The sequence below is a fragment of the Pan paniscus genome, chromosome 13 (genome assembly GCF_029289425.2).
Source record: "Pan paniscus chromosome 13, NHGRI_mPanPan1-v2.0_pri, whole genome shotgun sequence".
NCBI classification, from domain to species: Eukaryota; Metazoa; Chordata; class Mammalia; order Primates; family Hominidae; genus Pan; species Pan paniscus.
The window spans coordinates 47,507,221-47,533,463 of NC_073262.2; the positions used below are offsets into that span (position 1 = coordinate 47,507,221).

Below are 26,243 nucleotides of genomic sequence, written 5' to 3' on the forward strand. Positions count from 1 at the left end.
ACTGGCGTGAGCCACCGCGCCTGACTGGATTATCCCAATTTTTTTTTTTTTTTTTTTTTGAGACAAGAGTCTCATTCTGTCGCCCAGGCTGGAGTACAGTGGCTTGATCTCGGCTCACTGCAACCTCTGCCTCCCAAATTCAAGTAATTCTCCTGCCTCAGCCTCCCGAGGAGCTGGGATTACAGGTGTGTACCACCACACCCAGCTAATTTTTGTATTTTTAGTAGAGATGGGGTTTCACCATGTTGCCCAGGCTGGTCGCGAACTCCTCACCTCAAATGATCCACCCACCTCGGCCTCCCAAAGTGCTGGGATTACAGGCGTGAGCCACTGTGCCTGGCCTCAAATTTTTAGAATATTAAATAGGAGTCAGGTAAGGTGGTGCATGCCTATGGTTCCAGCTATTCAGGAAGCTGAAGCAAGAGGATTGCTTGACCCCAGGAATTTGAGTCCAGCCTGGGCAACATAGTGAGACTCATCTCTAAAAAAACAAAAGAAAGAAAGAAAAATATATTTGATAGAAAATAAAAGGATAAAATAAGGGACAAGGGAATGCACACCAACTTGAGAGAAGATATGAACTTCAGGAAGGAGAGGGGTGGTTGGTAAGGGACAAAGAAGGGCTTCAAGTAAAACTGTTTTTTTCCCCCAAGAAAACAGTTAAATCTGACACAAAATGATTAAATGTTAACATTTAGTAAGCATGATGATGGGTCCTATGGTTGTTAGTCCCTTTATGTTTGCATAAACATGTCATGTTGATGTTATTATCTTTTACTCTTTATAAGTACTTTTAACAGAAAAGCAAATGACATTAACAATGTCTTCATCAAAATAAGTTATATCACCAAGTATGAATTCAAGTAATGATTATCTACATTCTACATTATTTCTCTTAAATAAAATTTTTCTAAAATGAATGCAGTACAGAAACCAAGAAAAAATAAGATCAGCTCTCCACTCACCTTATTTTTTACCACAACTGCCCAAGATGGCACTATTCCCCACATTCTCTATTTTTTGTGTGTGTGTGTGTGACGGAGTCTTGCTCTGTCACCCAGACTGGAGTGCAGTGGCGTGATCTCAGCTACCTGTAACCTCCACCCCCAGGTTGAAGCAATTCTCCTGCCTCAGCCTCCCGAATAGCTAAGATTAGGAGGTATGTGCCGCCACACCCGGCTAATTTTTGTATTTTGAGTACAGACGGGGTTTCACCATGTTGGCCAGGCTGGTCTCGATCTCCCGACCTTAGGTGATCCACCCACCTTGGCCTCCCAAAGTGCTGGGATTACAGGCATGAGCCACCAAGCCCAGCCCTATTCCCCACATTCTCTGACAGATGACAAGACAAAGGCTCAGAAAGATCATATACGGCAGGCAAAAGTCTATATAAATCCTTCAAATCTCAAATATCAAAATCCTACTAAAGAAGGTTCTTAGCTAAAAAGTGACATTTTCAATAGTAGTTTTAATTTACAGATGTCACATCACACAAGATCTGTATGCAATTGAGAAAATACAAACTAAACGCTCTTTCCCAAGAGATGCTCAGCTGAATACCAGGGGCATGCTCAAGTGAAAAAAATCACTGTCTTGGCCGGGCGCACTGGTTCACGCCTATAATCGCAGCACTTTGGGAGGCAGAGGTGGGTGTATCACCTGAGGTCAGGAGTTTGAGACCAGCCTGACCAATATTGTGAAACCCCATCTATACTAAAAATACAAAAATTAGTCAGGCGTGGTGGCAGGCTCCTGTAATGCCAGCTACTCGGGAGGCTGAGGCAGGAGAATTGCTTGAACCTGGGAGGCAGAGGTTGCAGTAAGCCAAGATCGCGCCACTGCACTCCAGCCTGGACAACAGAGCGAGATTCTGTCTTGAAAAAAAAAAAAAATCACTGTCTTAACCACATTAGCAACAATAACTCAACTTTTTGAAGCATTTAAGGGCCTACTTTATTACATACACAAAGTCCCATATAAGCAATTATAAATCTTTCACACCAACAAAAGAGATGGTGGGAGTAACTTCACCCTCATAAGAGACAAATCAGAAACCATAAAAAAGATTCCTGGTCAGAAAGTCCTTTGATCACCCTAACAAAATACTCACTGAAATAGCAGGACTCCGGATGTCTACGGCATAGTCTGCCTCAGAGGGCTGGATGTTCAGCTTCAAAACATTATGCAGAGAAAGGCCTTCTATTCCCAATCTATGCAGACCCTCCATTACCCGAGCTTCATTCCTCAACACATCAAACAGACTGGGGGGAAAAACAAAAAGAGGTATTTACTAGGAAAAAAAGCTTTTAAAAAAAATTCTCACCATGAAAAAAAAATGTATCAGTTCAACCTCAATGCCAAATCAAATTAATTGAGAAATTTAAAAAAGCAATAAACACACAAATTGAGGATAAAATAACCCTAAATCTATACTTTTACACCACATTTTAAAAACAGTACATTAATCTCTCTGTATTCTTTCTTATAACTGCATATGTATTTACAATTATCTCAAAATAAAGATTAAAAAGAGATACTACATTATATATGCTTAATATATGTTTCAATGTCAGTACCAATTCACAGAGGCAAACATATGATCACAGAAAAAAGCCTGAAAGAATCCACACCCAACTTAGAGGTTTGCTGGGAGAGACAGAAGAGATAGAGATGAAGGGCTGGGCGCGGTGGCTGATGCCTGTAATCCCAGCACTTTGGGAGGCCAAGGCGGGCGGATCACAAGGTCAGTAGTTTGAGACCAGCCTGGCCAACATGGTGAAACCCCATCTCCACTAAAAATACAAAAAAAATAGCTGGGCATGGTGGCAGGTGCCTGTAATCCCAGCTACTCAGAAAGGTGAGGCAGGAGAATTGCTTGAACCCGGGAGGCAGAGGTTGCAGTGAGCCAAGACCGTGCCACTGGACTCCAGCCTGGGCAACAGAGTGAGACTCCGTCTCCAAAAAAAAAAAAGATAGAAAGGAAGGAGAAATAAGATGTGATAAAAAAAATTTCTTTTGAGACTCTATCTCAAAACAACAAATGAATAAAGTCTGAATTGTGCCTGTCTGCTACCCACCCCAAAATCATGAAGACAATCGAATGCAATTTAATACTGAACCACATTTTACCAAAAAGTGGATATTCAAATAATATATGTAGACAGAACACCTTCTGAGACACAAGAGACAGTTTTTTTTTGTTTTTTGTTTTTTGAGATGGATTCTCACTCTGTTGCCCAGGCTGGAATGCACGGGTGCAATCTCAGCTCACTGCAACCTCCGCCTCCCAGGTTCAAGTGATCCTCCTGCCTCAGCCTTCCAAGTAGTTGGTACTACAGATACACATTAGGCATGGCTAATTTTTGTTATTTTTAGCAGAGATGGGGTTTCACCATGTTGGCCAGGCTGGTCTTGAACTCCTGACCTCAAGTGATCCGCCGGCCTCAGCCTCCCAAAGTGCTGGGATTTCAGGCATGAGCCACCGTGCCAGGCTCATAGGCAGTTATTTTTAATAAATCTACTTCACACTGTTCCAAAAGCCAAAGAACCTGTTCTTTTCTATGTTCCCATGGTTAAGTGGAAAAGTATAGCTTCTAAAAGGACAGCCTCAGAAAACACTCAGGCCTTGAACACACACTGTAACACAAGATGGAGACATGTCATCCTGCCCACCCATCACGGCATGTGCCTACTACCTACGTCCACCCAGTGGGGGCTGGTAAGCCATCAGACTTTGCATCATGCCATAACAAGAAGGAACGGCAATATGAACATGTTACAAGGTGCTATGCATTACAAAAACTTTTCAGAGAATGAAAAATATTATCCATACCTGAATATATCCTGTGTATCTAAATCCATGTGAAGTCCATTGATGAAGAGGGCTGAATCTCCAGGTTGTAATCCTAAAGTTCCCTTGAAATACTGAAAAATTTTAATAATTATTAGGGAGCTGTGAGAGAATGTTTTAAAAAAATTTTATTGTTTCTGGGCTTCACTACCTGTACAAATCTTGGCATCCTAAGGCAGGGCTAAGATTTGCTTCAAGATGCTGTTGGGATTCAATGGCAAGTAAGACAGGGGATAATACCATAGTGTATACCCATTTCAAACATGTTGTACACCACAAAAATATGCAATTTTTACTTCTCGATTTTAAAAAGAAGAGAAAAAAATAAGGAGATCATGGAAAGGTGTATCAATTGTGAACTGGAATTTCTTCCGAGAGAGAGGAATTCACATCTACTCACTCCCTGGCTGGGTGTGCAGCACCATCAGACGATAAAAAAAGGCTGACCCAGGCCAGGCACAGAGGCTCACACCTGTTATCTCAGCACTTGGGGAGGCCAAGGCAGGTGGATCACTTGAGGCCAGGAGTTGGAGACCAGCCTGGACAACATGGCAAAACCCCGTCTCTATTAAAAATACAAAAATTAACCAGCTATGGTGGTGTACTCCTATAGTCCCAGCTGCTTGGGAGGCTGAGGCACAAGAACCGCTCGAACCCAGGAGGTAGAGGCTGCAGTGAGCCGAGATAGCACCACTGCACTCCAGCTTGAACGACAGAGCAAGACTGTCTCAAAAAAACAAAAAACAAAAAAAAACTGACCCTGAGATGGTGAATAGCATATCTATTTCTAGGTCTGGATACTGGTAATATAGATGGGTTCATTTTGGGAAAGTTCATCAAACGAATGACTGAGAATTTGTGTGCTTCCCTCTTTGTGTTTCATATATACATTTTGGGCAGGGCACAGTGGCTCATGCCTGTAATCCCAGCACTTTGAGAGGCCGAGGCGGGTGGATTACCTGAGGTCAGGAGTTTGAGACCAGCCTGACCAACATGGTGAAACCCCATCTCTACTAAAATTACAAAAAATTAGCTGGGCATGGTGGCAGGTACCTGTAATTCTAGCTACTTAGGAGGCTGAGGCAGGATAACTGCTTGTACCTGGGAGGCAGAGGTTGCCATGAGCCTAGATTGTGCCACTGCATTCAGCCTGGGCAACAGAGCAAGACTCTGTCTCAAAAAAAAAATACATTTTGGTCAAGCATGATGGTTCATGCCTGTAATCCCACCACTTTGGGAGGCCAAGGCGGGCAGATCATGAGGTCAGGAGATCGAGATCATCCTGGCCAACATGGTGAAACCCCATCTCTACTAAAAATATAAAAAAATTAGCTGGGTGTGGTGGCACGCGCCTGTAGTCCCAGCTACTCGGGAGGCTGAGGCAGGAGAATCACTTGAACCGGTAGGCGAAGGTTACAGTGAGCCGAGATCATGCCACTGCACTCCAGCCTGGGCGACAGAGCAAGACTCCATCTCAAAAAAAAAAAAAAAAAAGTATATATTTATGCTTTAATAAAATGTTTTACTCAAAAATTTAAGACTCCATGAAACAGCAATATAGTATAATTTTGTCTTCCTTAGGGGGAAAAAAGGCCCTAAATTTAAGATAATATTTGATATTTTTACTTTGGAAACTAAAAAGTAAATAAAAACTCCCAATAAGGTTTTTCAATTTAGTAAACATTTGAGAAACATTTATTTATCCCTCAGATGTACTTAATTCACTAATATCTCAGATATAAAGATTAAGGAAATTTGGGGTAAAGATAGTGAATTGAACATAAGAACTTTTTTCCCTCCTGAATTCTACTGAAATGTCACTAGAGCTACTTTTTCAGTTATAAATCCACAAAGACAAAGAGAACAGGAAAGAAAAAGGCCACCAAATTTTGGAAGCTGGAAGAGAGGTGGGTGAGGAGTCACTGTCCCAACAGCCCTGAGAAAGCTGAATGTTAGACCAACAACAGGAAAGGTCAACAAGAAACCTGTGTCACCCTGTGGAACTCACCAAAGGCTCAGGAACTGGCAGCACACAGGACATGTACAAGGGGTGATTATTAGCTAAGTTCTGATATAAAGCCCTTTAAGACAAAACCCCCAGCCCCCCAGCTGATTTCCCACAGCCAGGTGCCTGCAGTCGGTGCTATCCCCTACTCCAGCAAAATGAAGGCTCATTCCCTGGAAAAGAACAAAACAGAACATCTGTGGACAATGGCAAATCGAGCACAAGGAGGACAGGGACCCCACACACATAATGGGGAATCGAAGGCAAGTCACCAAACGCTCTTCCCTACTGTGCTTCTACAGCTCTAGCAAACAGATTTCACCCACCAGCCAGAAGACTGACGGATCCTTTCCTGGAGACTGACAAGGACTGACCAACCCAAAAGAAAAGGAACAAAGATACTGTAATTGGGGTTCCCTAGGAAATGGTCACAACAGAACACCTTACAGTCACAAAGCCACATCATTAAGACTTCCAACCAGGTCCTTAGTGCCTCACTCTGAGTGTGATCACCAGACACCTAAGGAAGGCCTCCACCACCGAAGAGACCAAAACCCAAAAACGCAGCTTAAGAGGAAACAGACTTTGCAGACAGAAAACACAAGCACCATTGTCTTCAGAGATACACGGGAACACCATAAAAAGAACAAAAAAAAAACCCTGAAAATTAAATATTTGACAACTAAAGGAAAAAAGATACACACAGGTTAAAAACTCTTACCAGAAAGTTTTTTTTTTTTTGAAAAAGAGAAAAGAATAGGAAAGAAGAGACTTTTAAAGTTAAAAGGCCAAACTAGTCAGAGGTGCAACATTTAAAAAATAAATAAATACATATTTCTAGGAAAAGAGGAAAGAGAAACCAGAGAGAAGAAACACAAACAAAGAATTTAAGAAAATTTCCCAAAGCTAAAGGAAATGATTTTCAAGATTTTAAGGGCCCACCAACCACCCAACAGTACAGAGATTTTTTAAAAAACACATATAATTATGAAATTTCAGATAACTAGAGTCAAAGAAAAGATCCTTAAGAGATCTCATACAAAGGCTTCAGATTTCTCAACAGCCACAATGGAAACTAAAATTCCAAGAGGCGATGCCTTGTTTCAAATTTTGAAATGACTTCCAACCTAGAATTGTATAACCTGCCAATATTGTATAACGAGCTATCAATAAAAACAAGTAGAAAGTTGGCTGGGCACGGTGGCTCATGCCTGTAATCCCAGCACTTTGGGAGGCCGAGGCGGGTGGATCATGAGGTCAGGAGATCGAGACTATCCTGGCTAACACGGTGAAACCCCGTCTCTACTAAAAATACAAAAAAATTAGCCGGGAGTGGTAGCAGGCGCCTGTGGTCCCAGCTACTTGGGAGGCTGAGGAAGAAGAATGGCGTGAACCTGGAAGGCGGAGCTTGCAGTGAGCTGAGATCACGCCACTGCACTCCAGCCTGGGTGACAGAGCAAAACTCCATCTCCAAAACAAAAACAAAAACAAGTAGAAAGTTGATTTCTCAGAATTTCAAATTTGCCTCCCAGGCAACTTTTCTCACAAAGAATGATGAGCTGTACCAAAACAAGGAAATAAACCAAAAACACAAAAGACATGGACTCAAGCAACAGAGGATCCAACAAAGGAGGTTAAAGGAAGGTCTCAGGATGACCGGCATGCCCTGGGCATAAAGAGCAACCAGTCCATCTCAGACCACATCAAAACCAGGTAAAACCACAACATCCAATATTGAGAAGATGGATAGACAGGAACAGTGCCAATATAGAATAGTGGTGGGACACTGAGGGGGAGGCAGTGAAAGAAAGTTAAACCACACTGTTTAAATAGGAGGCCAATATATAATGTCTGAACGTGAAAAATAAAGTACCAATGTAAGCTAGAATTCTGGAGAGAAATATCAGAAGAATCAGCTAAATGTCGAAAGTGAATGTCTTCAGGAACGGGGTGAGACATGATAGGGGTGCTGCTTTCCTAAACAACACGGTAGCACCATTTCATGCTTTCAGTTACGTGCATACTGAACTTTCATTAAAAACTAAAAATACAAAGATCACAGAAATGAAAAAATCACCATCTTAGATAAAAGAAGAGTGACACTGTTAAATGCTGCTGATTAAACTCAGATTTCCTTATCTTTAAAGATAGAATACAAAACAGGTCAGTATTTTCTATCGGTGAATACCTTCTGATTCTCTTCCACTTCGGTTCTAAGTTCTGAGCTCACAGCTGTTTTTGTTATTGCTCTAAGGAAATAAAAACATTATGAGTGCTTGGCTTAATATTTGATATAAAGTCTTCAATTTCCATATTTTAAAATATGAAACACATTATTCAATAAATTAGAAAAAACTGAATGGGAAAAACCTTAAATTTTTATAATTGATAAATATATTTCTCCTTTCTCAGATGTGTATATTTTTTGTAAGATACAAAATCAAAGAAATGTAGCAGCTATAGCATTATAAAACAGGTGCAGCTGTTTCCAAGTTCTTAAAACATATGCACCCCATTTCTATATATGATCTCTACTACTCTCAGGCTAAAAGGATAATGTTGAATACACCAAGGCAGCAGATTGCTCTTCCCACTTAAGCAGTTATGGTGGAGGTGGAATCATTCATGTATACCTTCAAGTAGCAGCTGGACTAAATGAGAATTCACTACATGATGTCTAAGTCCCAAATAAACAAACTTAGTTATAAAATATCTCACATCAGAAGTCAAAACACTTCATTCAGTGACTCAAGAAAATGACTGGGAACCATTCAAGTCAATAGTTTCTAAAAATGTGGCTTTTAAAACAATTTTGCCTTGCATTTATGAGATGTGCAACAATATTACAGAATTGAAGGCAATGTCAGAAAACGTACAAACAAAATCTTTTTTTTTTTTTAGACGGAGTTTCGTTCTTGTTGCTCAGGCTGGAGTGCAATGGCATGATCTTGGCTCACTGTAACCTTTGCCTCCCAGGTTCAAGCGATTCTCCTGCATCAGACTCCCGAGTAACTGGGATTACAGACCCCTGCCACCACGCCCAGCTAATTTTTTATATATTCAGTAGAAAAGCGGTTTCACCATGTTGGCCAGGCTGGTCTGGAACTCCTGACCTCAAGTGATCCACCCACCTTGTCGTCCCAAAGTGCTGGTATTATAGGTGTGAGCCACCATGCCTGGCCCACTTCCCCCTTTTGGGCACCAGACAAGGCAGGTGGATCACCTGAGGTCAGGAGTTCCAGACCAGTCTGATCAACATGGCAAAACCCTGTCTCTACTAAAAATACAAAAATTAGCCAGGCCTTGGCCTCCCAAAGTGCTGGGATTACAGGCGTGAGCCACCAAGCCCAGTCCAAACAAAATCTTATTCTGTCACTATGAACTAGTCACTTAGCCTCTATGACTCAGTTTCTTCAAGATTCAATAAGATGACATATGTAAAACCTTTCATGAAGAAAACCACTATGGTCTGGGACAGACTCTAGATTAGTTAGTTATATGAGCAAGACTCATCCAATCCTGAAAGGCAGGTATTTTAATTCTCGCTCCACTGCTGAGGAAACTGAGGTTGTTTATTTGCAAAGGTCACACAACTAATAAGTGGAAGTGCTAAGAACATAACCTAAATCTGTCACTTCAACCACACAACGCATGGTCTTGCCATCTTCAAGACACAGAGCACCATCTGCAATAGTAGTGGTGGTGGTCATAAAGAATCTTAATTTTCGCCGGGCGTGGTGGCTCACGCCTGTAATCCCAGCACTTCGGGAGGCCAAGGCGGGCAGATCACTTGAGGTCAGGCATTCAAGACTAGCCTGGCCAACACAGTGAAACCCTGTCTCTACTAAAAATACAAAAACTTAGCTGGGCATGGCGACGCACGTCTGTAGTACCAGCTACTTGGGAGGCTGAGGCAGGAGAATCGCTTGAACCTGGGAGGCGGAGGTTGTGGTAAGCCGAGATTGCACCACTGCACTCTAGCCTGGGCAACAAGAGCGAGACTCCATCTCAAAAAAAAAAAAAGAATCTTAATTTTCTAGGAATTTTCATATTGTTATTACCTCATTTGGCAAGTGAACATGACAATAACTGGGTATGATGTTAAGGAGAAGAGCATTATTCTACATTACCTGGCTTTGGTAGGAAAATTCTGACTAAGATCCTTCATGACAACCAAAGCCAACTCAACAGGAGAAGCCAAGATTCGAGCAGCAGTCTGGAAACTGAGATCTGCAACAATGTCAAATATAATTAAAAGTGGATTAATCTAATGTAATGAGAAGCAGAAAACAAAATCCAAATTTACTTCCCACTCTTTTCATGGTAATTAAGAATGTCTTAGAATGCAACCATTCCAGAGAGTGCCCATGATTTAATTTCAGGTTTTATTCACTTCAAAGATCTCTGGAGTATTCAGTTGAGCCGTTTCTGATATATCTGCAGAAAACACTAGGGCATACACTAACGCATGTAGCAGAGGCTGAATCAGGCCCAAGTCCTTTTCCCTTTTCTAAATTTATAATACATCACAAAATACAGCATGAAGACTTTTAGTAAATGATGTTGGGGAAAAAAACTTGAAAAATAGTTCTTTGGAACAGAGAAAAACACATACATCCTGCCACAATGACATGTCTTAAACACTCTATAGATAAATAGTTGAAGTAATGTATATATGATAGGAACTTAGGACTATGACCTGCTTCTCGTATTACAAGTTTATGTATGGTCACACAGAAAGACGTGCCACTTGTTTATATATATTACTTCCACCTAGTGTTATCTGTTTACAAAAGGACTTCCTTTCTTCCCTGATTAATCGTAATTAATCACTCTTATCTTTAAAATCTGAGGCACCTTCAGAATCACGTACTACATACAATTAAATACAAATTTTGCATTTTTTAAAGCCATAAAACTTAGCCAAAAAGTAGGCCAATGACCTCTCCCTGTTTTCATTACCTTGCAACTGCCAAACTTTTAAAGGTGCCATTTCATTGGTGCTCTCTACAAGATGCTTTCTGAGTTCTTTCAACTGTCCCTCCAGGTCGGGGTGCAGATCTCTAAAAGAAACATAAAAATCAGTCCTTTTCATTATTTTTTCTTTCCCGGAGCATAAGAAGAAGTAAACTAACTTTATCTTCATGGTTTTCCTCTCCCAACCCTAGGAAATGTTCTACGACATAGGGGGAAAAAATGAAGTATAATTATTCCTCTTTAAAAAAAATAGAAAATTAGAAGCTAGTTTAAAACTCATAAAATTTATAGAAAAATTGCTAGAATAGTGATTCCCTATGAGGTAGATAAGGAGACTGAGAGTGGTTAACAAAGGAGACTTTTCAGGCCAGGTGTGGTGGCTCACGCCTGTAATCCCAGCCACTGAGGAGGCCAAGGCAGGAGGATCACTTGAGCCCAGGAGTTCCAGGTCAGCCTGTGCAACACAGCAAGACCTTGTCTCTTAAAAAACAAAAAAAAAAAAACAAAAAGAAAGAAAGGAACAAAAGAGACTTCGGCTATACCTGCAGTGTTTACTGACCTGTTTTATTTTTTGTTTGTTTTCCTTTGTTCTTAAAGTAAAAAAAGGCTTATACTGGGAAAAAAAGAAAGCTTAATAAATAGTTCTATAGAAGAGAAAAGCAAGTATGACAACAGCAATCTATTCTGGGTTGTAAGTATGTGGGAATAAATTTTTCTCTATGCTTTTGTGAATCACTGTAATTTCTCAAAGTAAAACTGAGGGGAAAAAAACTGCTGCCAGTCCCAAAATGAGTTTCCTTTAGCCTACATGCTCATAAATCTCTTAGTAACATGAATACAATTTAGGCTAACCATAGTTACTGGGTTTTATCTTTAAATATAGCATATTCCACTATAGTAAAGCAGAGGTGATCTGGGGCAGAGATATAACATGTACATCAGACAGACGGCTAGTACATTACTTTTTTCTTTTAAATGCCATAAACTCAAAATTTCTTTTTTTTTTTTCTTTGAGACAGTTTCATTCTTGTTGCCCAGGCTGGAGTGCAATGGTGTGAACTCCTGACCTCGTGATCTGCCCACCTCAGCCTCCCAAAGTGCTGGGATTACAGGCGTGAGCCACCACGCCCGGCTAACTCAAAATTTCTTAATACAACATACAGAAATTAAAATTCCCTCAGACTGTTCACTGTCCAACCAACCCACTTCCTGTCAGTTACTACAGCCTGAGCATCCCAAATCCGAAATTCTGAAATCCAAAATGCTCCAAAATCCAAAACTCATTAAATGTCAACATGACATCAAAGTAAATGTTCATTGAAGCATTTCAGGTTTCAGATTTTCAGACTTGGGGTGCCCAACTGGTAAGTATCATGCAAATATTCCAAAATTGAAATCTGACACTCTAGTTCTAGTTTAAGCATTTCAGAAAAAAGACACTCAACCTATACAAACTCTTAAATACCAAAAATGAGGCCAGGCGCGGTGGCTCACACCTGTAATCCTAGCACTTTGGGAGGCCAAGGTGGGCAGATCCCTTGAGCCCAGGAGTTCAAGACCAGCCTGGGCAACATGGCAAAACCCCATCTCTACCACAAATACAAAAACTGAAGTGAGAGGATCACCTGAGCCTTGGGAGGTGGAGGCTGCAGCAGGCCATGATGGCGCCACTGCACTCCAGCCTTGGTGACAGACTGAGCCTGTCTCAAACAAAAAAAAAAGGTCTAATTACTTTGGATAGCTAAATAACTATTCTGAATGTCCAAAAGGTAAAACAGCCTCAATATTCTTGATAATACCTTTGTGCTGTGAATGCATAAAATCATAATGCTACCCAAAAAATAAACATAAACAACATAAATGTGAAAAAAGATTCTGAAGCTGGGAGTGGTAGCTCACACCTGTAATTCTAACACTTTGGGAAGCCAAGGCAGGACAATCACTTGAACCCAAAGTTCAAGACCAGCCTAGGCAATATAGCAAGACTCTATCTCTAAAAAACATTTGAAAATTAGCCAGGCATGGTGGCACACAACTGTAGTTCCAGCTATTCGAGAGGGTGAGGTAGGAGGATCCCTTGAGCCCAGGAAGTCAAGGCTGCAGTGAGCCGTGATTGTGCCACTGCTCTCCAGTCTGAGTGACACAGCAAAGCCCTGTCTCGAAAAAATTTTTTTAGAAAAGCATTCTGAAAGCCTGAGTCAAATAAAAATAGAATATGATTACATTCTAACAAGGTCAAAACTGATGTTAAGAAGAAATGTATATATATGTAGGATGAACTCAACATGTAATTCAATGTAAACTAAGATATCTCTTCTAAATTGTTAATCTGGTTATTTCACTTGGCCAAATCTCAAAGCTGAAGTATATAAAACTGAGTCTAGCATATACTATTTCTATTTGATCACTTTCTCTCTCTTTCCCTCTCTCTCTCTCTCTCAGACACACACACACACACACAAACACACACACACACACAAAATGTCCTAATAAAAACTGCCAGATAAAGCAGAATTCAGGGCTCTAAACAATTATCAAGCCATGAGGGAAATAACTTCAACTTTTAGAATAACAGCTAAGAAGATGTTCCAGGCCAGGCACGGTGGCTCACGCCTGTAATCCCAGCACTTTGGGAGGCCAAGGCGGGCGGACCAGGAGGTCAGGAGATCAAGATCATCCTGGCTAACACAGTGAAACCCCATCTCTACTAAAAAAAAAATACAAAAAATTAGCCGGGCGTGGTGGTGGATGCCTGTAGTTCCAACTACTTGGGAGGCTAAGGCAGGAGAATAGCGTGAACCCAGGAGGCGGAGCTTGCAGTGAGCCAAGATCGTGGCACTGCACTCCAGCCTGGGCAATAGAGCAAGACTCCGTCTCAAAAAAAAAAAAAAAAAAAAAGAATAACAGTTAAGAAGACTTTCCAGCTATAAAATACTACGATGCTTACATTAACAGGTTATGATGATGCTTTCATTAAATGATTACGTAATTATGGAATTTTTAAAAATACCATTTCCTTTCACATAAAGCAAATTCTAATAAAATGTTTTTTTCTGAGCTGGGGGCCATGGCTCACGCCTGTATTCCCAGCACTCTGGGAGAGCGAAGCAGGCAGACCACTTGAGGCCAGGAGTTCAAGACCAGCCTGGCCAACATGGCGAAACCCCGTCTCTACTAAAAATACAAAAGTTAGCTGGGCATGGTGGTGGGTGCCTGTAATCCTAGCTACTCAGGGGGCTGAGGCAGGAGAATCACTTGAACCCAGGAGACGGAGGTTGCAGTGAACTGAGATTGCACCACTGCACTCCAGCCTGGGCAAAAGAGCAAGACTCTGTCTCAAAAAAAATAAATAAATAAAAATAATAATAATAATAAAATGTTTTTCCCATTGAGCATGTATAAAATTTACTATATCTATTTCGCATTTTTCTTCAGACTATGTTTGAAAAAAACTTTTAAATACATTTTTTCCTGGGAAAATATTAAGTGAAACAATTCAATTTCTCCTCTTATGGCAATCAAAAAACGGTATGTAACTTAATGCCATCAACTGAGAGGCAAGAAAAACGCACTTAAACTGTGGGCAGGTAGCCATAGTATCAATTAAGAATAATGTGCTTCAGGCTGGAAGCAGTGGCTCACGCCTGTAATCCCAGCACTTTGGGAGGCTGAGGCGAGCGGATCACTTGAGGCCAGGAGTTTGAGACCAGCCTAGCCAACGTGGTGAAACACCATCTCTGCTAAAAATACAAAAATTAGCCGGGTGTGGTGGTGCATGCCTGTAATCCCAGCTACTCGGGAGGCTGAGACAGAATAATCACTTGAACGTGGAAAGTGGAGGCTGCAGTGAGTCGAGATCACGCCACTGCACCAACCTGGGCGACACAGCAAGACCCTGTCTCCAAAAAAAAAAGAATAATGTGAAATCATAAACTGTACTATAAACTAAGTGGTTGACTCTCCATGTAGGATTGCATACATAAAGTACTGTTAGGAGATGAGAAACTCAGACAGTAATGAGTAAGATGATGCTTAAAATGCAAGAAAGCCTGGAGGCTTAAGGAAAATGAGGGCGTTTCCCAAAATACACAGAACATACATACCTTAATTTTCCAAAGAGGAACCCCTGAACCTCATCAATAGGATCATTTTCACCAATCACTGTGGTGTTTACCTCAGTTCCTATGAAAGAATAGAAAATACATATTATTAATAATTGCTCAGATTTGAAACAAAAACGTTACTAGTCTCATAAACTTCATAAAATTGAATAATGTGAAAAAAATCAGAAACCCCTGAAATTATACCATTTAAAATGCTGACTATCACAATTACCCTTTGGCAATGGGTCTTTAAACAAACAGAATAAATGCATTTTAATATCTCCTGTGTTCCTGGATAAAGAATACATTTTTCCTTAAACTTTGGAAAATTTTACATGCTAAAAACTTCAAAATTAATACATTTAAACATTATGGACAATTACGAAATTAATAGTTTTAAACACTATGAACAAAGAATTTTTCAATATTAAAATTCTGAAGAATTTATAATTAGTCAACTTAATCCTAATACAATTATTGAAGAAAATAGAATGAGGTAGTAGTTTATTTTCCATCTGCTTTACTACTCAAATTGATTTTTTATCTTTAAAATGAGCATAAAAGAAAGAAAAGAAAAAATAGCATTTAAAACTTGTAGATAAAATAATAAATTCAAAACCCTAGAGTATTACAACAGAAAGTATCCACAGTAAACTGTTCCATGTACAGAAATAATAAACAACATAAAATTGTTTGTTAAATATAGAATACTTTAAGATTTCACGTTGGAGTCACAAATAAATGGCTATTTGTAAATCCCCTATAACATCAACAACAATAGCTACTACTTGCTGAACGTTTTTGGGCAAACCACTGTGCCAGGTTCTTTTTTTGAGGGTTTTTTTTTTTTTTTTTTTTTAGTACATGAAAAAATTCTTTCCTTACACATCTTATTTATTCCTCCCCAATACTGGAAGAGACATGTATCATTACCTGCACTTTACACAAGAGAAAACTGGGATCTAGAGAATCTGCTTAAGGGTCACCCACTCAGGTGTAACAGAACCAGGATGCAAACACAGGTTCAGCATACACCTAAATCTATTATTTTTCATATGGAAACAAACTCCCCTTTAACTCATATTTGAAGAAAGCACACTGGTCCCATTTTTACAAATTCACCTTTCACCTGAGTATCATCCTTGGCCTTGTACTCAGTGCTCTTAATGGCCAATTCCACGCCATAGCCAGAGAGGTAAACAGGCTCCTTCCTAGGATTCTGCAAGTAAAGCAAGAATTCCATCATTACCACCTAGCTCTTTCTATGTCACAGTGTACATGCATGACCATGTTAATGTTGCATCTACTAGCCATTACCTAGGATTATGCCCTCAAAATATCTTTAAATTGTTTTTTAACGATATTAACTATATGGCTAAGAAAGTTCACTAAACAAATTTTTTTAGTCCAAAACCTACCAAAAACTCAAGAGTAATAAAAGCACGTATCTACCATTAAAATATTGATTATATGTTTTAAAAATCAATTCAGAGTCTATATTCTCTCCTTATAAAATCCTAGGCTCCTTTACATGTTGTAGGCTGCCACAACTGTGGGAATGGAATTCCAAGGTAGAAGCAAAACCAGATGAATGGACAGCTGAAGGTGCTATGGTCCCAACCATAAGAAATGGAGAAAGAGAAAAAGAAGTTCCAGAACCTACAGAGCAGGGTTGAAAGCTGGTGAGGTCTCAGTCCCAGAGGTGTTTTTTGAGGCCCATGGGAGTATGCTTTTTATTAAATTTAAATGCCTTCAAGCAGAGCTTGGAGTGACCAGATGTCACAGGCTCACCAGCATCCTGACTGAAGATGGTCCTTCAGACATTAACATCCATCCTAACAGCAATGAAGGGGGCAGAGGGAGAGTCAAAAACTGGACTTCAATAAAACTTTCTGCTTGTACAAATTTTCATTTAAAATTTTATGGCCAGGCACAGTGACTCACGCCTGTAATCCCAGCACTTTGGGAGGCTGAGGCGGTCAGATCACCCGAGGTCAGGAATTCGAGACCAGCCTGGCCAACATGGTGAAACCCCCTCTCTACTAAAAATACAAAAAATTAGCCGGCATGATGGCGAGTGCCTGTAATCCCAGCTACTCGGGAGGCTGAGGCAGGAGAGTCACTTGAACTCAGGAGGCGGAGGTTGCAGTGAGCTGAAATCGTGCCACTGTGCTCCAGCCTGGGCGACAGAGCGAGACTCTGTCTCAAAAATAAATAAATCAATAAATAAAATTTTTATTTTTTTTGCATGAACTTAGTACTGAGCTTATTATGACATAGAAACTTTAAAGGGCTAACAACCTTTACATATAAATATTTTAAATGACTAAATATTACACAGAGTCTTAAAAGCTTAATATTACATCAAGTCTACCTATGAATCGCCTGTTTAGAAAATCCTCCCCCTTCCACCAAATAAAAAGGTGGCAAAGAGAAAACGGAAGAAAAAAGGTTGGAAAAGAAACTGAATTCAACAATCAGTTCCATAGTATGATGACCATATTAAAATCAGAAAAGGTTATTTACATGGTTCATTTTGAAATAAAATGTAAACTTTATCGAGCCACTTTTTTAGCATGTTTTATATTTCTTCAGAAAGCCAAGCAAAGCACATCATATGTGCAAATAATAGACTCAATGAAACTACTGGATTTATCAAAAAAGGGATTCAAATAACTAGATTTTTTTATAAAGAGGGAGATTATTAGCTTATGTTCTAAGGTCATGCTAGGCAAATTACATTCAAAACATGTGTAAAATAAGTCAATACTTACAAATATATAATGTCTGAATACATAATTGATTTTGCCTGCATTGCTTTTTGATATAAGCTGGCGGTGAAAATTGGAAAATTCCTCAGAGCCAATCTCAGAGTAGAAAATCACCACAGGGCTTTCAGGATTAGACGAGGGATATCTGTGATCTCCTTTGAACAATAAAGGTTTGGGTCTGAAAATAAATAATAAAAGCTCAAAACTTTAAAAATAATTGTGAAACACTAAAAATGTCACAAAATATAAAGTACAGTTATGAAAATTCAAATAAAGATTATAAGCATCTTAATATGAAGGGTAGCATGATCTTAAATATTTTTCACTTACTAAGTTTACTATCAGGTATCAGTCTTATTTATTCATGATTAAAAATAACAAAAGTACATTATAAAAAATACTAACTATAAAATGTAAACACTGGCAGGTCCAGTGCATGATGCCTGTAATCATAACTAAGACAAAGCCTGGGCAACATAGCAAAACCTTGACTCTACAATAAATAACGAAAATTAGCTGGGCATGGTGGCATACACCTGTAGTCCAAGCTACTTGGGAGGCTAAGGTGAGAGGATCACCTGAGCCCCAGAGGTCCAGGGTGCAGTGATCCATGATCATTCCACTGGACTCCACCCTGGGTGACAGAACGGGACCCTGTCTCAAAAAAAAAACGAATAAAATAAATCTCAATTAATAACAGCTACCAATTCCTAAAAGGGGAGGAAAAGGGCCAAAACAGGATACATATTCAAATGACTACTAAAACTTGGGTATGTATGTATGTAATATATATATATAACATAGTATTTTTGGGGTTTTTTTTTTTTTTTTTGGAGATGGAGTTTCATTCCTGTTGCTCAGGCTGGAGTGCAATGACATGGTCTCGGCTCACTGCAACTCTCCCTCCTGGGTTCAAGTGATTCTCCTGCCTCAGCCTCCTCAGTAGCTGGGATTACAGGCATCCACCACCACCCCCAACTAATTTTTGTATTTTTAGTAGAGACAGTGTTTCATCATGTTGGCCAGGCTGGTCTCAAACTCCTGACCTCAGGTGATCCACCCACCTCAGCTTCCCAAAGTGCTGGCATTACAGGCAAAAGCCACCAGGCCTGGCCAATATAATATGTTATATTATGTTATATTTTGAGAAGTCCTCAGTCCGTCACTTAGGCTATAGCACAGTCGCGTGATCGCTCAGCTCACTGCAGCCTTGACCTCCAGAGCTCAAGGAGGGACTACAGGTGCACGACACCATGCCCAACTAAATTTTGTATATTTTGTAGACATGGGTTTTGTCATGTTGCCCAGGCTGGTCTCAAACTCCTGACTCAAGCGATCCACCCACCTTAGCCTCCCAAAGTTCTGGGATTACAGGCATGAGCCACCACGGCTGGCCAAGTATATTTTTCTACCATATAAATAGAATATGATTAGCTTTTTATTTAAAAATATAAGTATAGGCCGGTCGTGGTGGCTCACGCCTGTAATCCCAGCACTTTGGGAGGCCAAGGTGGGCGGATCACGAGGTCAGGAGATCAAGACTATCCTGGCTAACACAGTGAAACCCCGTCTCTACTAAAAATACAAAAAACTAGCCGGGCATGGTGGTGGGTGCCTGTACTAGGGAGGCTGAGGCAGGAGAATGGCATGAACCCGGGAGGCGGAGCTTGCAGTGAGCCGAGATGGCACCACTGCACTCCAGCCTGGGCGACAGAGCGAGACTCCGTCTCAAAAATAAATAAATAATAAATAAATAAATAAAAATATAAGTATAAATAATGCAAAAAGCACAGGATGACATTCAGCATATTACTTGCCAATTCTACTAAGTTTATCTCCTCTACTATTTTTACTACTATGATCTTCCTAATGGACGTTTTTGTTTCTGTTTTTGTTTTGGAGTCAGGGTCTCACTCTGTTGCCCAAGCTAGAGTGCAGTGGCATGAACAGGGCTCACTGCATCTACCTCCTGGGCTAAAGTGATCCTCCCACCACAGCCTCCGGAGTAGCTGGGACCAAAGGCGTGTGCCTGGTTACTGCCACCACACCCAGCTACTTTTTGGAGAAACTGGGTCTCACTTTGTTGCACAGGTTGGTCTGGAATTCCTGGGATCAAGTGATCCTCCTGCCTCAGCCTGCCAAAGTGCTGGGACTACAGGCTTGTGCCCCCAATGGACTTAACATTTCAGTTTTCCTCATAAATTTTAAAACTTCTCCCAAAAAAACTTATCTACGGATGGCATCAAGATATTAACAGATCTTAATGCACAGACTTTATGACCTACCAGTCTCTATAATAATAAACTATATAACTCAGCAGAAAGTAAAGACATGAATACAGATGCTCCATATAGCCTTATTGTAACAGGAGGAAATGACTTAAAAATCCATCGGTAAGAGGTAAATTTCCAATTATGGGACAGTCTTACCTAGGTTATGCATGTGTTAAAAATAATGAGGTATACCCACTTGTACTAAATTGAAAGATACCTTTTATAAAAATAAAACTACCTACATGTATAAATTTAAAACCACAGAAAAAAGTCTGAAGGTATATATGCCAAACCATTAAAAGCAGTTACCGCCTCTCAGAGAGAGGAGACACCGTTGTTCTTTTCTTCATAAAGGTGTGCATTATTGTTGTAGCAAATTAAAGTTTTTTAAAAGAATTACAAAGCCATCAATTTTGTTTCCCCCAAGAGACAGCACTACTGTATCACCATGCAGCCATTTCTGAATGTCCATGCCTTGACCCGGAGATGGCTGGAACGCACACTGTTTTTTGGTCGGCACTCTGAGTAAGAAGCACTAATGCCACTCGGTGGGCAGAGGATGGGTGCTGGGCAGCCAATCTCACTAAAGAAGACCTACACCACCTAACTGCCATTAGCAGCACTGAGAGGGCCGGCCAACCCCACGTAGAGATCACGGTTCTGTTTATGAACAGCATTAGAGGAGGTACAGAGGGCTTGCTGCCCTAGCCAGTCAGCAAAATGATACATAGCAGAGTTGTCTACCACAGGAAACCCACCTTTGGGCAAAAAGCTGGTACATTAGTTACCAAATTAATATTCAAATCAAGCCTGCAATTATCTTTCAAATATCCTCCTTTGTCTGAAACTAATAATATCCTGAGAGATATTATCATTAATATCATTATTTCAGGCATTGGCTTTAATACACACAGTATTCCTTACTAAGCCAATGACAAAATCTATGTCATTGCTCAGATGCAGTCATTACTAAACAGTAACAGTTAATACTAAATACTTGTATTATCTCCATTTTGAAATGAGATTAGGAAAGAAAGTAATTTGCCACATTTCACAAAACTATTTTAAGTGACGGAGCTGAGATTCAAATATAGTCAGTCTGGTTCCAGAAGCCATACTCTAAACCATTAAACCTAATGATACAAAACAGACGAGAAAATCAGAAGGTAGACCAAATGCAGAAGCAGCACTGGAAATGCATGACATGAAAATAAAGAAACACATAATCTACCTTTCAGAGGCTGTCAGTAGAAGAGCCTCAAGGGTATCAGATTCACAAGTCTTCTTTCCATGCACTGAAAAAAACGAATTACATCCTTCTGGTGGAGGTTCATCAGCTGCTATCTGTCACATAAGACACAACACATACTTTTTAAATTTCTAACCAAAGACGAGATAAAGACATGTATAATCAAAATAGGTGATTAAATTATGACAAAACAACATTGTTGAAACTGGCTGAGTGTGGCAGCTCGTGCCTGTAATCCCAGCACTTTGGGAGACCAGAGTGGGAGCATCACTTAAGCCCAAGCCTGGGCAGTTAAGCCTGCCACTTAAGCCTGGGCAGCATAGTGGGACCCCATCTCTACAAAAAATAAAAAAAATAAAAAATTAGGCACAGTGGCATACACCTGTAGTCCCAGCTACTAAGGAGGCTGAGGTAGGAGGATTGCTTGAGCCTGAAAAGTTGAGGCTGCAGTGATCCGTAATCACAGAACTACACTCCAGCCTGGGCAACAGAACAAGACCCTGTCTCAAAAAAACAAAATCAATAAATGCAAAAACAGGCCAGCCACAGTGGCTCATGCCTGTAATCCCAGCAATTTGGGGGGCAGAGGCAGGCAGATCTCCTGTGGTCAGGAGATCGAGACCAGCCTAGCCAACACGGCGAAATCCTGTCTCTACTAAAAATACAAAAATTAGCTGGGTGTGGTAGCAGGCTACCCCAGCTTAGGTAGGAGAATCACTTAAACCCAGGAGGTGGAGGTTGCAGTGAGCTGTGATTGCGCCACTGCACTCCAGCCTGGGAGACAGGGCGAGACTCTGTCACAAAATAAAGAAAAATGAAAAAAAAAAATCACTTTATTGTGTGAAGATGTACCTTTGGGCAATACAACAATACAGTAACAAGCAAGTGATTCCAACAGAAATTAACAGCATGGTTGGTTTCAGGGGTGAAAGGTGGCCACAATCAGGACACAGTACATGGAGGGCTTTCCATGGTGCCAGACTAAGTCCTGCTTCTTGACTTGGGTGAAAATTACAAGGATGTTCACATTATAATAGTCCATTACTATATATTTTTTGTGAGTGGTTTTTCCATGTTTTATTTTATAATAAAAAATAATTTTAAAATTAGCATTGCTTTCATATCAAATATCAAGTTGGTGAAGACATCTTTGACTGTCTCTTCTTAAGTCTCTCTTAACTTGAGGTTCCTCTGTCCCTCTTTTTCTTTTCAATTACAATAGAAATTTCCACAATTTATTTACTGAAGAAACTAGATTACTTTACTACAACGATTCCTGAATTCTAGATTTTCCTGACTGCATCCCTGTGGTGATGCTAAACATTTCTTGCCTCCTGTATTTCCTGTGAACTGCTTTTAGAACTACAGGCTGTGACTAGATGCTGGCTCATTGGTTTAACAAGATTACATCTCCCAGGCTGCAATGCATAAATAAAATATTGCTGTCTCTTTTCTATATAGATATTCTTTTTCTTATTTCTTTAAATCTGTGGGTTGAAGACTTAACATCAATTTTGCTTATTATTTTTTTAAAAAATCATAAATCCTAGAAAATTTCAGGCAAAAAAGTGATAATAGCTCTGTAATTCAATTCCAGGACAACTGCAGTCCATCCATTCATCATGATATACACTCTAAAATGCTGTTCTTTAAGAGCACTGGACCCACCTGCTGGAAGGCTTGGATTGTAGCTGAGTAAGAACGAAGGGACAGACAAAATTTCAACAAATTCTGCTGGAGGGGTGACAGAAACTGAAATGCAGCTTCCAATATTGCATGATAGTAGGAATAATCGGTACCTGTCAAGGAAGAACATTAACCAAAGTAATTGCGTATGACTAGAGATATCTAAAGAAGATAGTTCACGAAGCACAAAGCTGTGTTTACAAAGGTATGTGAAGGCAAGTTTTACCAGTATATTGTCTTGAACTCTCATCAAATGCTTAAAACTCCCTGGAGTACACAATGCAGTTGGGCTCTTCCTCTCTTCTCACCTTTCGAACTATTCCCTCCCCTGGACCACTATTTTCCCACTTACCTGGATGACTTACAGCTACATACTTCCTCAGAAATAATTCAGCTGTGAAATTACCTACTCCAGGAAGTCTCCACAATCCCTACCCCATGCTTCAATGGACCAGTTAAACCTCTTCCTCAATCCCAGAACACGTCTTTGTTTACCTCTTTCACTTATCATATCATTTACTAAATTATTTATTCACTGTCTATCTATACCCCACTTAGACTTCTGGTCCCCAGAGGAAGAGGCTATGACCTATTTATCCTTATATCCATGATGCCTAGCATATGGTAACTACTCCAAAAACTAAACAAAACTGAGCAGTGTCATGAGGAAGTTACACAGTATTAAAGAATACTAATGAAATTGTAAAGTTTGAAAAGAAGCATTTAAACAAAAAGTTGGACCAAATTATTTTAAAGAAAAAAAAATCCAAATACGAATGTGAAAAAATCCCCAGGATAAATGAAAAGCAAAGGCACAAAACAATGTACATAGTAACTTTTTTTTAAACCAGGAGAAAGAATGAGAAATAAGAATACATATGTATATATTTGCTGTAAAAAACACTTAAGGCTAAAGAAATTAATTTAAAATTTATAAAAAGCAGGAAAGAAACGGAACAGGGTCAAGGAAGAAACAAGATTTCTCTGTGTATAACCTTTTATATAGCTTTGACTTCGGAATCACATATATCCATGCAAAAAACTTAAATTTTCCATTTTAAAGGACAAGCACAGTGGCTCTTGCTTGTAATCCGAAAACTTTAGGAGGCCAAGGCAGGAGGATTACTTGAGCCCAGGAGCTCAAGAGATCAGCCTTGGTAACACAGTGCGTCTCTTTTTAAAAAAAATAGAAATAGGCAGGGCACGGTGGCTCATGCCTGTAATCCCAGCACTTTGGAAGGGGGAGGTGGGTGGATCACCCGAGGTCAGGAGTTCAAGACCAGCCTGGCCAACATGGTGAAACCCCATCTCTATTAAAAATACAAAAATTAGCCACGGGAGCTGGCATGCACCTGTAATCCCAGCTGAGGCAGGAAAATCACTTGAATCCGGGAGGCAGAGGTTGCAGCGAGATTGCGCCACTGCACTCCAGCCTGAGCAAGAGGAGACTGTCTCAAAAAATAAATAAGTAAATAATGAAAATAAAATGTTCCATGTAAAAAAGAAAATATAAATATTAACATTTTATGAAGCAGAATATAAAAGGTTTTATACTGCAATAGCATCCTGTACGTAAAACTAGATAAGAAATATCTCAAAATGATGCCAGAATGTTAATGGTGTCAATCTTTGGGTGGCAGGAATATAAATAATATTTCAAACAAATAAAATGTTTAACATGCTTTTATGTTGTTCATAGAATTCATACTCCTATAGCTTTAACTAATATTATCATTTTTACTGAAAAAATGTTATTTTAAATGTCAAAGTTCAAATTTGATTATAAACCCACTTTGATAAATTTGTTCTATAAAATCTTAAAAATAAAGTATTTTTTGATAACTTAATTCTAGTTGCCTCTAAATTAGTAAAACCTACAGATGCTTGTTTAAAATCTTTACATACCTATATCTCCAAAAAAAAAAAAAAAAAAGATTCAGGTTGGGCATGGTGGCCCACGCCTGTAATCCCATCACTTTAGGAGGCCAAGGCGGGAGGCGGGGCAGGGATGTCTTGAGGCCAGGAGTTTGAGACCAGCATGTGCAACACAGCTAGACCCATCTTTACAAAATTTAAAAATTAGCCAGGCCTGGTTGTACACAACTATTATACCAGCTACTGAGGAAGATGAAGCAGGAACACTGCTTGAGCTCAGGAGTTCAAGATTATAGTGAGCTACACCACTGCACTCCAGCCTCCAGAGCCTCCAGACTCTGTTTCTAAAATCAAAACTAGGCCAGGCTTGGTGACTCACACCCGTAATCCTAGCACTTTGGGAGGCTGAGGTGGGTGGATTGCCTGAGGTCAGGAGTTTGAGACCAGCGTGGCCAGCATGGCGAAACCCCGTCTCTGCTAAAACTACAAAAATTAGCTGGGCACGATGGTGGGCACCTGTAATCCCAGCTACTCGGGAGGCTGAGGCAGGAGAACAGCTTGAGCTCAAGTGGCAGAGACTGCAGTGAGTCGAGATCGCGCCACTGCACTCCGGCCTGGGCAACAGAATAAGACTCTGTCTCGAAAAAATAAATAAAATAAAATAAAATAAAATAAAATAAAATAAAATAAAATCTAGCCAGGTGCAGTCACTCACGCCTGTAATCCCAGCACTTTGGAATGCCAAGGCAGGAGGATCGCTTGAGCCCTAGAAGTCTGAGACCAGCCTGGGCAACACAGCGAGACCCTGTCTCCACAAAAAAAAAATTTTTTAATTAGCCCAAATAAAAAATAATAATAAATAAAATAAATCTTTGGCTAGATCACAGAGTGAAAAAAGTGAAATAAAATAAAAATAAAACAAAAAGATTCAGACAACTTTTAAAATATGAATTATTTTAATAAAAATAAAAAGTTAAAAAAATCAATACAGGCCAGGTGCAGTGGTTCATGCCTGTAATCCCAGAACTTTAGGAGGCCGAGGTGGGAGGATCACTCGAGTCCAGCAGTTTGAGACCAGCCTGGGCAACACAGTGAGACCTCATCTCCGTTGTATTAAAAAAATAATAATGAAATAATTTTAAAAGAAGAAAAAAAAACAACCCATTAACATCAGCAGCAGTCACACAATTTTGAAACATTTCCTCTTCTGTAAGAACTTATATCTGGCCAGGCACAGTGGCTCATGCCTGTAATCCCAGCACTTTGGGAGGCTGAGGCGGGTGGATCACTTGAGGTCAAAAGTTCAAGACCAGCCTGGCCAACATGGGGAAACCCCATCTCTACTAAAAATACAAAAATTAGCCAGGCGTAGTGGCGAATGCCTGTAATCCCAGCTACTTGCAAGGCTGAGTCAGGAGAAATGATTGAACCTGGGAGACGGAGGTTGCAGTGAG

General features: G+C 40.0%; 1 protein-coding gene across 7 annotated transcripts in view; it reads right to left on the reverse strand.

Moving 5' to 3' along the window:
* Positions 1-26,243, reverse strand: part of UGGT1 (UDP-glucose glycoprotein glucosyltransferase 1) — a 106,914-nt gene that overhangs the window by 67,142 nt on the left and 13,529 nt on the right. For all 7 annotated transcript variants that reach the window (XM_008953589.3, XM_003828247.4, XM_055108560.2 and 4 more), the window contains exons 4-13: positions 22,897-23,027; positions 21,211-21,323; positions 17,710-17,884; positions 16,058-16,154; positions 14,936-15,014; positions 10,818-10,918; positions 9,986-10,085; positions 8,044-8,104; positions 3,833-3,924; positions 2,111-2,261 (exon numbers count right to left, since the gene is read on the reverse strand). In XM_008953589.3, coding sequence (XP_008951837.1) covers positions 2,111-2,261; positions 3,833-3,924; positions 8,044-8,104; positions 9,986-10,085; positions 10,818-10,918; positions 14,936-15,014; positions 16,058-16,154; positions 17,710-17,884; positions 21,211-21,323; positions 22,897-23,027 — 1,100 coding nt within the window. The remainder of the gene's footprint in view (positions 1-2,110; positions 2,262-3,832; positions 3,925-8,043; positions 8,105-9,985; positions 10,086-10,817; positions 10,919-14,935; positions 15,015-16,057; positions 16,155-17,709; positions 17,885-21,210; positions 21,324-22,896; positions 23,028-26,243) is intronic.